We start from the raw sequence: 15,688 nt of genomic DNA, 5'->3' as shown, positions 1-15,688 counted from the left end.
CTCCTTCTCCTTCTCCTTCTCCTTCTCCTTCTCCTTCTCCTTCTCCTTCTCCTTCTCCTTCTCCTTCTCCTCCTCTCCTTCTCCTCTCCTCCTTTTTCTCCTCTCCTTCTCCTTTTTCTCCTCTCCTTCTCCTTCTTCTCCTTCTTCTTCTCCTCTCCTTCTCCTTCTCCTCCTTCTCCTTCTCTTCCTCCTCCCCCTCTCCCACCCACTCCTCCTCCTCCTTGTCTTCCTCCTCCTCTTCCTCCTCCTCCTTCCTCTTCCTCAGTTTTGTAGTACTGGGGATTGAACCGAGGGCTTTTGCACAAAGCTACATTCCAGTCTTTATTTATTTTTTATTTTTTATATTTTTGAGATGGGGTCTTGCTAACTCATTAAGTTTCTGGGCTCAAACTTGCAATCCCCCTGCCTCAGGCTCCCAGAGTGCTGGAATAACAGGCATGCACCACGTAGCTGGTGCCGAGTCCCTCTTCTGTGGGTTGTTTGCTATCTGAATCTTCTCTGAAGTCAGAAAAATAGGCCCTGCTCCTGCATTTGGGCCAGGAGGATGCTAAGTGCTACTTGAGGGTCGTCCAAGGAAAAAGTAGCTGATGCTACAAAGTCCTCTATGGCTCCGAGTATGAAACGCCATCCACTGAGCGCTAACTCTGTACCAGGCTGTGTGCTAAGAACCCAGCACAAACCTTGCGGGTAGGTCCAGTTCCAGATGCCATCTGGCAGAGAGGTGATGGAGGCTGAGAGAGGTTAAATGAGCACCCCAGTGTCACACAGCAGGACCAAAGTGTCAGTGGTTCTGGTACTTAAAACAGTACAAAACCAGGCATGGTGGTGCACACCTGAAATCCCAACACTTGGGAGGCTGAGGCAGGAGGATCATTGCGAGTTCCAGGCCAGCTTGTGCTACAAAGTGAGTTCAAGGCCAGCCTGAACTGCACAGAGAGACCCTGTCTCAAAAAGACAAAAGAATAAATAAATAAAGACACCACAAGAGCACCTCAGGATGGGGACTGCTGAAGGTCTCTGCAAGAGCTGTCTGGACAAACTGTCCCCTACTGCGGTTCAGCTAGAGGACCTGATAGGGGAGGGGCAGCTGCCGCTGCAGTGCTCTCCCCACCCCCCAAAGAGGTGCACTAAGCACAGCAAAAGAACAGACCTCCCCAGGCCCCAGCATCTTCGTGCCTGGACCTTCTGTTCAGATCGGTGCACAGGTGTGCGAAGCACAGCCGCTCCCAGCCTGGGAAATGTACAGTCTGCAGTGGAAAGAGCAGCTAACAATAGCTTCTCAAGTCCCTCAGGTGAGGGCATAGCCGCACTCCAGCAAGGTCAAAGCTGCTGGGCCTGCCGGGATGAGGCTCCTGCTTGCAGCAAGAACTTGGAGCTGCTACTGGCTGCCATTCACTGTATGCGTCTATAGGCTCGGGGCTGCGTGGCACCGGGCATTAGCGTATCCTTTCAATCTGATGGCACATCTTCAGACAGAGTCTGATTTTGTCATGTTACCTTTGTCTTCCCTGCTTGGATAAAACAGATTCAGAGAGGTTAAGTGATTTGCCCAACGTTACACAGCTAGGAAGTGGTGGACATAGGATTTTTTTTAGTCTTTTTGAGACAGGGTCTCGCTATGCAGTTCAGGCTGGCCTTGAGCTCCCTTTGTAGCCCAGGCTGGTCTCAAACTCACAACAATCCTTCTGCCTCAGCCTCCCAAGTGCTGGGATTACAGGCATGCACCACCACGCCCAGGTTTTTGCTTGTTTGTTTTGTTTTGTTTTTTCTTCCAGTATCAGGAATCGAACTCACGACCTTGCACTTGCGAGGCAGGCACTTTGCCGCTGAGCTAAATCCCCAGCTCCCTGGCTTTTTGGATATAGGATTTGAACCTATGTCTCCCTGCTTCTTACTGTAACAATAACAGTAACAATAGGCGAGGTGTGGTGGCACGTGCTTGTAATCCCAGCACTCAAGAGGCTGAGGCAGAAGGATCTCAAGTTTGAGCCCAGCTTGGGTAATTTAGTGACTTAGAGAGACCGAGTTTCAAAATTAAAAATAAAAAAGGGCTGAGATGTAGCTCGGTGAGGAGCTACTGGGTTTAATCCCCAGTAATGGAATTAAAATCTATTGGCTTGGGTTTCATAGGTGTTATTTTTACAGTGCTGGGTATCAAACTTTGAGTATATGCCGGGCAAGTGCTTTACCAACTGAACTCCACCTCCAGCTCATGGTATCAGTATGGCACAGTATTAAGCTCTGAAACCTTGGGGCTGGGGGGGGGGTGTAGCAGTGATAGGAGGGGTGCTTGTATGAAGTCTTGGGTTTAAGCCCCAGAAACATTCACCACATTTTTGATCATACCTTGTAAAATCATTCATGAAGCTGGGCGTGGGGGGCGCATGCCTGTAATCCCAGCATTTGGGAGGCTGAGGCAGGAGGATTGTTTCGAGTTCAAGACCAGGCTGGGCTACAAAGTGAGCCCAAGGCCTGCCTGAACTGCGTAGCAAGACCATCTCAAAAAAAAAAAAAAAGGAAAAAAAAGGGCCGGGGATGTAGGTGAGTGTGAAGTCCTGGGTTTGATCCCTGGGGGTGGGGGTGAGAAGTTGAGACAGAATTCTATCTAGGCCTTGTTAGAATAACTCTTATGAAGCCTCCCCACACAATCTAGTTACTATTTCACAACTTACTACTCTGTCCAGTTCAGCACAGTATAAAAGTAATGGTCTTTACCTGCTTCTTTGAGTTTTGGGGTGTTCATTTTTTGGGGGGTGTCTTTTCTTTTATTTTTCAGTGCTAGGAACACAAACCCAGGGTCTCACGTACAGCAGGCAAGAACCTTCATGTCCTGGGTCTTTTTTTTTTTTTTTTTGGTCTTTTTGAGAGAGGGTCTCACTATGCAGTTCAGGCTGGCCTTGAGCTCACTTTGTCGCCCAACTGGTCTCGAATGCACAAAATCTTCCTACCTCAGCCTCCCGAGTGCTGGGATTACAGGTGTGCGCCACCACGCCTGGACTGGCCTGGGTCTTCATTTCTTTATGAAGACACCCAAGCCATATAAAACCTATTTTAAATCAATGGTCATGCTTTTCTCCTGTTAACCTATATGAAATCAATTTAATTTGGGACCCGGCGTGGGACCCTAAGAGGACAGAAATAGAATTCTGCTGCCTCTATAGCAGGAAAATGAGGTGCCCCAGGACACCTCGATATGAATACACAAAGGGATGCAAGACACAAGCTCAGCACCGTTTTCAAATAATTTATTAGGAATTTAAAACTGAAAAATAAAGGCTGGAAAAAGAAGTTACAGATGTGGAGAGAAGAGACACCGGAGGGTGGTAACTTGCTGGCTTCAAAACACCATGTAACATCTTAAGTTAAAAAAAAAAAAAAAATCCCCAAACAAATCAGAAAACAGAACTCCAGGGCCCTGAGTCCGTGGTGGGGCCCAGCGGGTGGGAGCGTCCAGGGATGGGAGGAAGAAGGACGCTAAATCTCTCGGGACTCAGCTCAGATGTGTAGAAAATTAAAAATAAAAACCAATAAAATGCAGCTTCTCTTTTATTAGGAAACATTTAAAAAAAAAAAAAAAAAAAAGGAAAAAACAACACAAACAGCCGTGCATCTCAGTAACAAAGATTATTGCTTTGTGTTCTCAGGGCGAATAGGTTAAGCACCTCGCGCAGACAATTAACTCTCCAAAGGGTGGTGTGAAGGGGTGCGGAAGGGAACTTAGGCCCCCAGTCTCAGACCTGGGGGAGGACACAGAATGGGGGTGACAGTGACTGGGCCTCAGCCCTGCCCTCGCCAGCCAGGTCACGCTCCATATTCAGACCCTGAGCCTCTCTTTTCCTTTGAAGGGGGCTCCGGGGTAAGGGGCTACCAAGGGGCTCTGGCCACGGGGCCATCTTGGTGGGAAACTTCAGTGAGAGAATGTGGGGGTTCCCTGAGAAGCCCTTTGCTTTCCCCTGGCATCTGCTCCTTACCAAAGTGCCCCCCATACCCACTCATGGGGGTTGGGGGCTCAGAGCAGAAAACCATGAAGGTCCAACCTAGGCAGGGGGCAGGGGAGACCTTTGGAGAGCTAATTCCTTTCCAGCAGTGGCTCTGGGCAACCCCTTCTCCTCCCTCGCCCCTCACCCCCTCACTGGGTTTGGGGGAGAGCAGGCCTGAGGCCTTGACCCCGAGGGCCTGAGAGAGTGGGCCTGCTGTGGCCAGAGCCAAGGCCTGCAAGCTTACAGTAACGGTGTCTGAGGGCGGGGACAGAAACAGGGGATGAGCAGACCTTTGCCCTGTGGGGTCCAGGCAATGCCCCCACCCCCAGGGGTCTTAGAGAGGGGTGGGGGCTTCACCTCACAGTATTTACATATGATACAGGACGGGATGGTTCCAGGGGCTCGGCCTGGCCTACCCGCAGCCCTAGCCTCCTCTCCAGGGCTGGAGGGAGGCGGCCAGGGATCCACACCCACATAGACACTTTGTTCTCAGCTGGTGGGGGGCACCTGGCCCCTTGCCCCCTGCGGCCTGGGGCTTCACATTCACAAACCTAGAAATAGTTTAAAAACGGTTTCTTAAAAAAAAAAAAAAAGGAAAGAGTCAAGGAGGGAATCTCAGAATAAAAAACCAGGGTTGGGGCTGCGGCCTGTAGCAGGCTCCCTCCGCCCTCACTCTAGCTATGCACAATACAAAAGCTTTCTTGGGGGGGCGTCCTATAGGGGCGGCGGCAGGGAGGGAGGGGTGCAGACCAAGAAGGGACATCCAGGGAAGTGGGGGTCAACGGCTAATCCAAAATAAATAAAAGCGGGCAGGGAGGGGCCGGGGCAGCAGGGAGAACGGCAGAAAGGGGGCGGTTAGTACGGGGCCAGAGGAGGGCAGCAGGGCAGGGGCTGGGCCCAGGGAGCAGGGGGACAGGCAGTAGCATCCGAGTCGCTGCGGGAGAGGAGGCAGAGGCTGCGGCTGAGGTGTCCCCGCCCCCTCGCCGGCTCACTCGTGGTCCTCAGTCAGCTGCAGGCTGGGGCGCTGGGAAGACAGTGGCAGGTTATGGGGGCTTCTGACCTCAGCCCTAGAACACACACACATCCCCCAGTCCCTCCTGTAAGAGCTTTGTTTAGCCTTTGCACATTCTGTGCCCTGTCTGGAAGGCGCTTTTCCCACATTGTCCATCCATCCATCCATCCATCCATCCACCCATCCATCCATGCATCCACTTATTGAGACAGGGTCTTGGTAAATTGTCCACACTGGCCTCAAACTTTCAATCCTCCTGCCTCAGTCTCCTGAGGAGGTGGGATTACAGGTCTGTGCTCCGATGGCCTTCTATGTCCTAGATTTTGAATGGCTGGATTTTTTCTTTTTTCTTTTTTTGGTCTTTTTGAGACAGGGTCTTGCTATGCAGTTCAGGCTGGCCTTGAGCTCACTTTGTAGCCCAGGCTGGTCTTGAACTCACAACGATCCTCCTGCCTCAGCCTCCTGAGTGCTGGGATTACAGGCGTGCGCCACCACACCCGATGGTTGGATTTTTTTCAAATGTCACCTTCTCAGGGACACATTCTCTGACCCTCTCCTTGAAAATAGCCCCCTGTACACTATTTGGAATGTTCTCACTGGCATGCTTACTTTGTCTGGAGAGTGAGAAAGGGCCTTGTCCCATTTGTTCATGAATCTCTGTCCCAGAAGAAGGCTTGATAACTATTTGAGTGAACGAGGACATGAGCAAAACACCCTCGCTCAGGCGGTGCTTGTCATCCGCATAGGTGCTCTGATAACCGCACACGAGGTCCAGTGTGTCAAGAGTGTCTGGTTTTAAGAGCAGTGTAATATTCTACCATATGCATTTACTCCAGTTTATGTAACCACTCTTTTTGATGGGCATTTCAGCTATTTGGTACTTTTAGAATAAATGGTACTTTTAGAATAAATGCCTAGAAGTGAAATTTACAGAGTCAAAGAACATGAATTTTTTTGTTTGTTTGTTTTTTTCCGGTATGGAGAATCGAACTCACAACCTTGCGCTTGCCAGGCAGGCGCTGTGCCGCTGAGCTAAATCTCCAGCCCCAGAACATGAATGTTTGAAATCAGGATAAATGTTCCCAGATTGCCCTTCGGGAAGTGTGGGTTCATTAGTTTCCTTTATACCTTCACCAGTGCTGGGTGTTATCAATTGTAAAAAACCTTTGTCAGGCTGACAGGTAGGATGTGATCCCTGACTGCTGTTTTCATTAATATTTTAAAATGTAGCAGGTTAGCCTGGCGTGGTGGCACATGCCTATTATTGTAGCACTCAGGAGGCTGAGGTAGGAGGATCACAAGTTTGAGCCCAGCCTGGGCTACATAGCAAGTTCAAGGCCAGTGTAGGATACCTAGTGAGACCCTGTCTCAAAAAATAAACAAACAAAAAAAAAAGGAGCAGGTTGTTGAGCAGGTTTTGGTATGTTTATTGACCAGTGCTGGTAAAAAGGTCCACCTCCCCCAGTCAACTTCCCCAGTGCCACTGCCACCCCCATCCCTTCTTCTCACCTTCTGCCACCTGTCCCCTGCTTCAGTGGTACCCATTGGTGAAGGCTGTGGCAATCAAGGGACCCTGGAAAGAAAAGATTTAGACTCCTAGAATCCTAGGGAAAAGTACAGAAAGCTCCAGACTTCCTCTTCCCCCTGCAGGAGACGTGAGGGGAAGCACAGACCTGTCTACCCTGCAGACAGACCCTGTCTACCCTGCCCGTGTCATTGCTACTGCAGACCGATTAAAAGATTATCCAAGGCAGGGCCTGGTTAAAACTAGGTTACCCTTTGTGTGGGACTCTAACTCCACGCAAGTACACATGGTCTGTGTGTCCCATCTATACAACATCCCAGCGCCCCACTGATGCCAGCGTATAGAAGGTGATGATTAAGTGCCCGCCACCTGAATGCCAACCCTCCTGTAAACCCTCAGTGACACTTCTTCCCTCATCCCTCATCCCCTGTCCCCACGCCCCAACCTTTTGCCAAGAAGACAGAAAACACTTCTCCCTCCTCCAACTTTGGGGCCCCTCCAGGGTGGGAGGAGTGAGGTGGAGGCCGCCAGGCCTGGCCACTCACCCCAAGACTGTGGCCAAAGCCGGTGCTGGGGGCGGGGCTGGCGGCGCTGATGTAACTGCTGACCCCTGAGTCCTGGTTGGCTGCCCCATAGAGCTCAGCCATCGGGCCAGGGCTGGTGGTCCCCAGGAAGCCCCCTGTGCGGCTGGGAGTCGAACCTGGAGGGGGAGCCATCGTCCAGGGGTGAGAGCCTGGCAACCCAGAAAGAAGACAGTGATAGCCCTGGTGCCCATGGATGCCCACAGCACCTCTCCAACCTCTTCCGCCCACCTGACCTCGACCCTCACGCCCCAGCACATCCTGTGGTCTACCCCCTGGAGGTCCCCAAGTCCATCCTCCTGCCGCCCAGAGCCACCACCACCACCACCTGTCTCACCACTCAGCAGTCGCCCCCTTTTCTGTTTTCTTTCTTTCCCTCTCCTTTCTTTCCTTCCTTCCTCTTTCCCTCCCTTCCTTACCCTTCTTCTATTTCTTTTTTTTCCCAGTCTCCTCTCCTGAGCCCCTTCAATCCTTTCCCCACCTTGCAGTCCAGTGCATTTTCTGAACACAAACTACGTCCCTCTGTGGCTTGACAGTTTTCTAGCCCCCACTGGCTACTCCTGCTCCCTACTACGTTGAGTGACCCAGCCTTTGCACATGTGTCTTCAGCTAGAAACACTTTTCCTCTTCCTGCTTTACCCTTCTTCCTGGAAGCCTTTCCTGGACTCCCTAGAGGCCCCAGCTGGGAGCTCCTGGGGTACCTGATCCCCCTCAGAGCAGCAGCAGCCTCATCCTTCAGTATGGATGCCTTTTAAATCCTGAGGCTCCCGCAGCCTGTATGCTCTGAGACCTGTCAGGGTCAGTCCTGGCTGGCTCGCCAGGGATGGTACAGTGTCAGCAAGGAGTGGGTGCTCAGTTAATACTTGAATGACTGATTGAATGAATCTTTCTACCAAGGGGTAGAAGCAGCCACCTCTTCTCCCCTCTGGGTCTCTTTGCCCCCCACATCCCCTTCCCAGAAGGCCTTACCTGTTCCTCGAACTACAGCTGCTGCCGCCGCTGCTGCCGCCATGGGTCCATAAGCAGTGAGAGGAATGGCTGAAAGGGAAGGTTTGGGCATTTCAGTACGGCCAGAGACGGGGCAGAGGTGTCAGAGGCGGCCTCTGGCTTCTGGAGAGAGCCTCTGTAACCCAACCCCGTCTCTGAGGAGTCTGTGCAGCCCCAGAGTCAAGGCAGAAAGAGCTAGCTCGGGCCACTTCCTGCGCCCTGACCTGACCGACAGAGGAGAAAGCGGGGGAGGGGACAGTTTCCCAGTGAGCGGCTCAGCCTGTTTCTCCCCGTGACTCGAAGGACACACTTGAATAACTCCACACTCACGGAAGGTGGCCCTGTGCTACTGTGGGTGTCACTGCCCCCAGCGACCCTTTCTCCTCAGTGCCCTGGCCAGAAAAGGGGCCACTAGCCCCGAGGTTGCGGGGAGGTGATGGCCTTCTTCCCGGCCAGTGGCTGACTAGCACAGGGTACAGAAAGCCAGGCCTGTTGCCTCAAGGTTGGGCCAACTCTGCAGTGCAGGCTCAGAGCTCCCTGTGGGGTCAGGCGGAGGGCAAGACTCCAGTCGAGCCCAGTTTGCCTGTGCTCCTTCCGCTGTGTGTCCTATGTCCCTCACTCCCCTGTTCTCCTGAGAGTAACTTAGGGGCCTCCATGATCACTCACCCAGAAATGACCACTCCTTCCCTCCCGATTCCCTTAGACACAGCGGTTTGTTTTTGTTTTTTGTCTTTTTGAGACAGAGCTTCACTAGGTAGCCCAGGTTGACCTTGAACTCTCAGAGGTCCTTCTGCCTCAGCCTCCCGAGTGCTAGGATTGCAGGCGTGTGACACCGTGCCCAGCCATAGACGCAGGGGTCTTGTTCTTCCCTTGTTGGTTATCTACCCCCACTCCCCAGCACCTTGCTCTGTATGCAGCAGGTGTTTAATAAGCGTCTGCCGAAGGAACACAGGGCTCAGGCAAGCACCCCTACTGCTTAGATGAGCACCCCTCTTGCTCTACTGCTGCAGCCCCAAGGGGCTCTAACCCTTCAGTTCAGCGAGGTGTGCAGGGCTTGCATGGGGCAAGCCTCCAGGACACCAGGATCCCCCATTCGAAGATGTGCCCCTCAGGGCTGTGTGGGTGACCCTGATCCTGAGCTGGACCCAGATCCAGGACTAGGCACTGGAGTCCTTCCCAGGGGCTTCCTACAGCTGGTTCCTTCTCGCCTGCATCACCTCCTCTGCACAGCCTTCACTGACCCCCCCACTCCCGTACCCCTTGCCCGCAGTCCTAACACCTCAGCACAGCTTCGTGCTTTATCTTCCTCGTGGAACTTGTCACCCTCTGAAAACGTTTCATTTACTTGTTCGCTCCTATCTCCCTCCTCTAGAATATCAGCTCCTGGAAGGTAGGGGCTTTGACGCATTCACTATTGTGTCCCTAAGTGCCTGACCCAGCGCTGGCACAATAAATATGTACCGAACGCACAAAAGAAACACCTGAGTCTTTCCTCCGAGGTGAGAGAAAATTCACACCTTAGAACCTCAGGAATTGCTGATCCCAGAACTTATTTCCTCCCCTGCCAAGATATCTATGGAGAGGAAATCTGTTGGCTCAGTTCTGCAGGGGCAGGAGCTGGGTGCTGAGGACTGGGTTGGCCTATTTCCATAAAGCAAACTCAGAATAGCCAACCTCAGCGAGCGCTTATCACAGCTGGGAAGAATGGCTTCTGTGTATGAGGAGTATCCGCTTCCTATCTAGTCTGGTTCTGTTCTGTCCCTGCTGCCCCAGAATGTGGCAGTACGTGCTGCACACAGTAGGTCCTCAATACGCAGTGGAAAGAGCCATGTTCTTGGAAGACCACCCGCCAACAGGGCTCTCCTCCCTCTCCTTCCTCCCCCATCCCGTGTTTCTCTTCCCCCTCCTCCAATTTGGGGGAACCCTGAGCACCCCTTAGAAGGAAGATCTTGTCTAAAGCAGCACCCATGCTCACATCCTCCACACATGGCCGAGTTTGGGGGGAGAGTCTGGGGTGGGGGGAAGCAGGCTGGACAGAGAAATCCCTCGTGGACACACAGCCCCCGACTTGGTCTCGCCCCAACTCTGCAGCTGAGCTGGTTGGCTCAAGCAAAGGCTCCAGCTGGAGAAATGGCCCACAGCGGCCAAGCACCTTCATCTCACTTTCCCAGAAGTCACAGACAGGCAGCCTTAGGGCCAGATTTGGCCGTTGGACGTGTTTCACTTGGCCTGCAGTGTTCTGATCACCTGGATTTTGTTGCCATTATTTCAACATAATTGAAGAATTCATACGAAGCCGAAAGTGGGCTTTTTGCCTTCTCTGGAAAAATGAGATCTGAGAGTATTTGGTCTGTCTCCCTGCTGGCAAGGGTGGGCTGGCACCCAGTGCAGACATGCCCACTTCTGGGTTCAATCCCCCCCCCCCCGCCACTGGCCCACTGTGTGGCGTGAGCTGGAGCTGGAGATCCAGGCCTGTTCACCACTGGACCCCAGAGCCTCCGCGGTGCCTGGCACATGGGAGGTGCTACATAAATATTTGCCAAATGGATGAATGAGTGACTTTGCCTCCATCTGTTTGGCTTGGCCCTAAACCCCATGCTCGAGGGCCATGTTGCTACAAAGACCGGCCAAAGCCCAGGCACAGTCTGTGCAGGAGAAAAGGGTCCTGTTAGCTCTCCCCAGGAAGGTCCCTGGGCCCTTGTCTTTCTCCCCATGTGGCCTATGAGATGTACGAAATCCGAGCGACTGACCTGTAAGCTCGGGGAGGACTGGGGCGCTCGGGAGAGGGGTCCGCTCTACACGGAATTCTAAAATGAAACGTAAAACAGCTTAGGAAGAAGTAGGGAAGGCCCTCAGGCATGGCCCAGGGAGGACAAATGTACCCACGGGGACACTAGGTGAGGGGACAGGCCATGCACAAGACCCAAGAGCGGAGGATGTGGAGAGACAGTCCTCAGTAGGCAGAGGGGGATGGAGATACAGAGAGGAGAAATACAGAGAAAGAGCAGGCAGAGTTGCCACCTATACCATGGGCATGGAGAGACGCTAGAGCTACAGTTCTGGGGGTTTCTTCAAAGGCATAGGATAAAGCCAGACATGGCGCAGCACGTTTGTGACCCTGCTACTCAGGAGGCTGAGGCAGGAAGATTACAAGTTTAAGGCCAGCCTTGGCAACTTAGTGACCCTATCTGAAAATAAAAGGTCTGGGAGTGTAGCTCAGTGGTAGAGCAGCAAGAGGGCCTGGATTTAATTCCTAGCACCATAGAATAAAACACCTCCAGAATATTTGTTCTTGGGGCTGGGGATTTAGCTCAGCGGCAAAGTGCCTGCCTGGCAAGCGCAAGGTCATGAGTTCGGTTCCCGGTATCGGAGAAAAACAAAAAAAAAACAAAAACAAAAACAAAAAAATATTTGTTCTCTCTCTTTCCTCTTCTTCTCTCTCTCTCTCTCTCCCTCTCCCTCTCATTGGGGTAGGGAAGGAAGAGCTGAGGAGGCAGCTTATGATGAAAATCAATGGCCTTAGAAGGGGTCAGCCTTGGGCTTAGGTTCGCTTTCCAGCACCACCACTCTTTTTCTTTTTTCTTTTCTTGTATTTTTTCCCGTACCGGGAATCGAACTCACGACCTTGCGCTTGCCAGGCAGGTGCTGTGCTGCTGAGCTAAATCCCCAGCCCCAGCATCACCACTTTCTAGTTGAGCAATTATAGAAAGTCATTTTTCCTCTCCAAGCCTAGTTCCTCATCTATAAAATAGGAATACTCATCTCTCACATGAGATTATTGGGAGGGGGATTAAGCAACATAATATATGCAAAGGATACCAAGTTAAACAGCCCAAGGGGCAGACAATGAGAGCCTTAGAGACCCTTCAAGTTAATAAGACTGAAAATGGGCCGGGGTGGAGCTCAGCGACAGAGCACTTGCTTAGCAAGCACGAGGTCCTGCGTTCCACCCCAGGGCTATACAAACACATACATACACAAATCAGTGCCTTGTAAAAGAGTGGTATTTCAAAGAAAACATCAAATCGTCATCACAGGACGATCTAGGACTTTGCTGGTGTTCCAGACACTTATTTAAAGTCTAATCTTATTTTTATGTTGAATTAGAAATAAGGGTGGTGATTAGAATGCATTTTGGTTATTTTTCAGTTTTGAGGATCTCAAAAGGGCTTGTGCAGCCTCCAAAGGGTTCACGGTGGCACCCCGTCGTGGCACATGCGTCTGAGAAGGCACGGCCCACCCTGGCGTTTGGGGAGGTCCCCTGGCTGCAAGCCCGGTGCCTCTCTGGTGGAAGTGGCAACTCTGGAGTCGGGCGGGAAGAATGGAAAGGCAGGAGGCAGGCAGAGAACGGCCCGGAGAGAATGGCACCATGCAGGGCCACACCGTGAGCCCCTGCCCCGGCTTCTAGGGACGGGGGCGAGGCGCGGAGGCCCTGCTTCCTCAGACACGCCCTTCCTTCCAAGCCGGCAGCAGGCAGGCCCCAGCCATGCACCCGACACCGCCCTGAGGAGTCAGCCTGCCTGGGAGCCGGGGGCATGCTGGCCGCACAGGGGCACCGCGGGGACTCACCGGGGAACTGGTAGGTGTAGCCAGGGGCAAGGCCTGTGTAACTCCGGCTGGCGTACGTCGTAGCTTGGAAACCCGGATAACCTGGCGGGGGCAAACAGGCAGCGTCAGACGCCTCATCTACAGCTCAGACCCAGAGGGGTTCGGAAGGATCTGAGCCACTCACTCATTTCTCCCTATGCCAGGTCCAGGTACCTCCTGTACCTGGCATACAGAGAAATCCTTCCCCAATTCCTGCTGCATCTCTTTCATCCACTGTGCAGTAAGCACAGGGCACACCTTATCATCTCATTAAACCTCAAAAGCAAATAGTACCTAACAGATAGGTAGTATTAGGAGCCTCACTTTACAGGCAAGAAAACTGAGGCTCAGAGAGGCGACACTTATCGGCTGAGTGTTAATTCAAACCTTTAACCAGAGCCTTTTGTGCCCTGGCTCCTATTTCCTTCTGTCCTCATCCCCTACCCGCCACCTTGCTGTTTCTTGCCCAATTCATTCCTACCTCAGGGCCCTTGTACATGCTGCTGCCTCTGCCTGGACACCGTTCCCCCAGATGACCACAGTCAGGCCTTACTGAGCAACTCCCACACAGGTTTCCCACAGCAGCCCTCCTTCCCAGCAGTTACACTCTGTGCTGTGTCAGCCTGGCTTTCCCCTTTCACAGCACTGATGATCATGGTCTGAATTTATGACTTCTTCAAGTGGTAATTTTTTGTCTTTCCCAAACAAAAACTATAGTGTAACTGAGATTCAAATTCAGGTCTGGCTGGCTCTAAGGCTCTTAACTACCCTTTAGTATTTATTAGAAATTTTTGCTGGTGGGCTGGGGATTTAGCTCAGCAGCACAGTGCCTGCCTGGCAAGCGCAAGGTCATGAGTTCGATTCCTTGTACCAGAAGAAAAAAAAAGAAAGAAATTTTTGCTGGTGTGGTGGTGCACGCCTGGCTATACAGTGAGTTCAGGGCCAGCCTAAACTACAAAGTGAGATGCTGTTTTAAAAAGACAAACTAAAAACCAAAAAAATCCTTCTTCAATGAGTCTACTAATCATTTAAAAAAACAAACCAACTTTCTCAGTGTGCCAGATTAAAGGAGACTAAAGAGATAAGACAACTAAATGCAATACTTGACTCTAGCCTGGATTTTGTTCTTGGTATCAAAAATGCCTTTGGTACAGGACATGGGTTTTCCTTCTGCACAAAAGACTGAATTGCAGGCTGTTCTATGGGCCTTACAAGATCATTCATCCACCTCCATTAACCTCTTTTCAGATAGCACTTACGTTTACAGTGTGAGGTACCACATTAAAATTGCCACTATGCATACTGGCCAAAAAGATTTTTTTTTTTATTTTTTTTTATTTTTGAGATAGGGTCTCACTATGCAGTTCAGGCTGGCCTTGAGCTCACTTTGTAGTCCAGGCTGGTCTCAAACTCATAACGATCCTCCTGCCTCAGCCTCCCAAGTGCTGGGATTACAGACATGTGCCACCACACCTGGCCAAAAAGATCTTTTTCATTTATTTCACATTCTCCAATTTGTCATTCAGTCATGTCATGTTCCCTGTTTTACTGGTCATTCACATTCTCATTCCCAACTGCCGGGGCCTCTCACTGAGGGAAATCCTGTAATAGACAGATCGATGGCTACTGTCACTGTTACTCCCTCAGATGTCATTTAACAGGCTTCTGCCTTGCCCAAACAGTTCCTTTTAACCTGGGGACAAGCTTGACAAATTGTTAAACAATGTTCCTCATGCGTAATACACCTCCCCTCACTCACTATGGGGGTCAGTCCCTGAGAGTTACACCCCAGTTATCTCTGGCAAATGATGTTACTCATGTTCCTGAGTTTGGCTCTTTATGTTGGCTCCACATTTCAAGAGATACTTCCTCAGGGTTTATTTTTGCTTCTATCTGTGCTGGTGAAGCGGCTAAACGTGCCATCGCTCATTGCATGGATGCTTTTAGTACCCTTAACTGCCCATGGGCATTTCAGATTGACAATGGCCCAGCTTGGGTGAGTGCTGCCTTCCAAACACTTTGTAAAACTTTTCACATTTCCCTTACATGGGAATTCCTTATAACTCTCAAGGTCAAGGAATTGTTAAAGATGCTCAATGTACACTCAAAATTCTAATGCAAAAAAACAAAAGGGGGAGTCCTTCCCTACGAAATCCACACCTCATAATAGACTTCACTTGACACAGTATACTATTATCTTTTAAAATCCTACTAGGAGGGCCAGGGATATAGCTCAGTGGCATAAGCGCCTGCCTGGCAAGTGCAAGGTCCTGAGTTTGATTCCTGGTACCAACAAACAAACAAACACACAAACAAATCCTACTAGGGATGAGACTACACCAGCAGAAAGACAATACAATCAGGTAAAGGAAAAGAGGCTGGGAAGGGTCCTTTGGAAAGATCTTCATACTGGACAATGGAAGGGACCCAGCCCACTACTCACTTGGAGTGGAGGGTCTGCTTGTGTTTTCCCAGACAATGCTGAATGGCTATCTGGGTGCCAGAGAGTGCTGCCTGGTTGTATCATGGACCCAGGCCTGGAGAAGGAGTAGGTTCCACTTCTCAAGAAGCTGATACTCAGTCCTGTGGCAGTGATACCTCAGAGACCACTCCACAGTGGATAGACAAAGATGGGGCTGAGCTCAGTGTGGGGTCAATTAAAGAAATTGACCCAGGGCTGGGGATTTAGCTCAGCGGCACAGCACCTGCCTGGCAAGCACAAGGTCATGAGTTCGATTCTCAGTACCAGAAAAAAACCAAAAAACCAAAAAAAAAAAAAAAAGAAATTGACCCAGAAGGCCCAGGAGATGGTAACCAAAAATTGGGAAAAAAAGGTCTGAGTAGGGGATGGAGTATATGGAGACAACTGAGCTGGAGGCTATGTGAAAGAAAGGGACACGAAAATTGCCAGTATTCTTAAGACAAAATAAAATAGAAAATTATATGTTAATTATACATAAAAGATTTTGTTCCTTCTAAATTTTCTTGTAAGAGATCTCATAATTGACCTACAATT

At 50.9% G+C, this 15,688-nt stretch overlaps 1 protein-coding gene across 3 annotated transcripts in view; it reads right to left on the bottom strand.

Annotated features, from left to right (window-relative positions):
• Nucleotides 1–3,229: 3,229 nt before the first annotated feature.
• Msi1 (musashi RNA-binding protein 1) overlaps nt 3,230–15,688 on the bottom strand; it is a gene marked incomplete at its 5' end in the record, with an annotated part of 28,857 nt that continues 16,398 nt past the window's right edge. Inside the window, 6 exon segments of one of the 3 annotated variants that reach the window (XM_013520366.1) lie at nt 3,230–5,004; nt 6,502–6,565; nt 7,063–7,250; nt 8,068–8,136; nt 10,836–10,892; nt 12,655–12,735. In XM_013520366.1, coding sequence (XP_013375820.1) covers nt 6,524–6,565; nt 7,063–7,250; nt 8,068–8,136; nt 10,836–10,892; nt 12,655–12,735 — 437 coding nt within the window. 3 annotated transcript variants of the gene reach the window in all.

This window comes from Chinchilla lanigera, unplaced genomic scaffold (assembly GCF_000276665.1).
Source record: "Chinchilla lanigera isolate Chin_1 unplaced genomic scaffold, ChiLan1.0 scaffold00054, whole genome shotgun sequence".
Taxonomy (NCBI): domain Eukaryota; kingdom Metazoa; phylum Chordata; class Mammalia; order Rodentia; family Chinchillidae; genus Chinchilla; species Chinchilla lanigera.
Note: the sequence above shows the minus strand (reverse complement) of the source record. Positions and strands in the feature narration are given on the sequence as shown.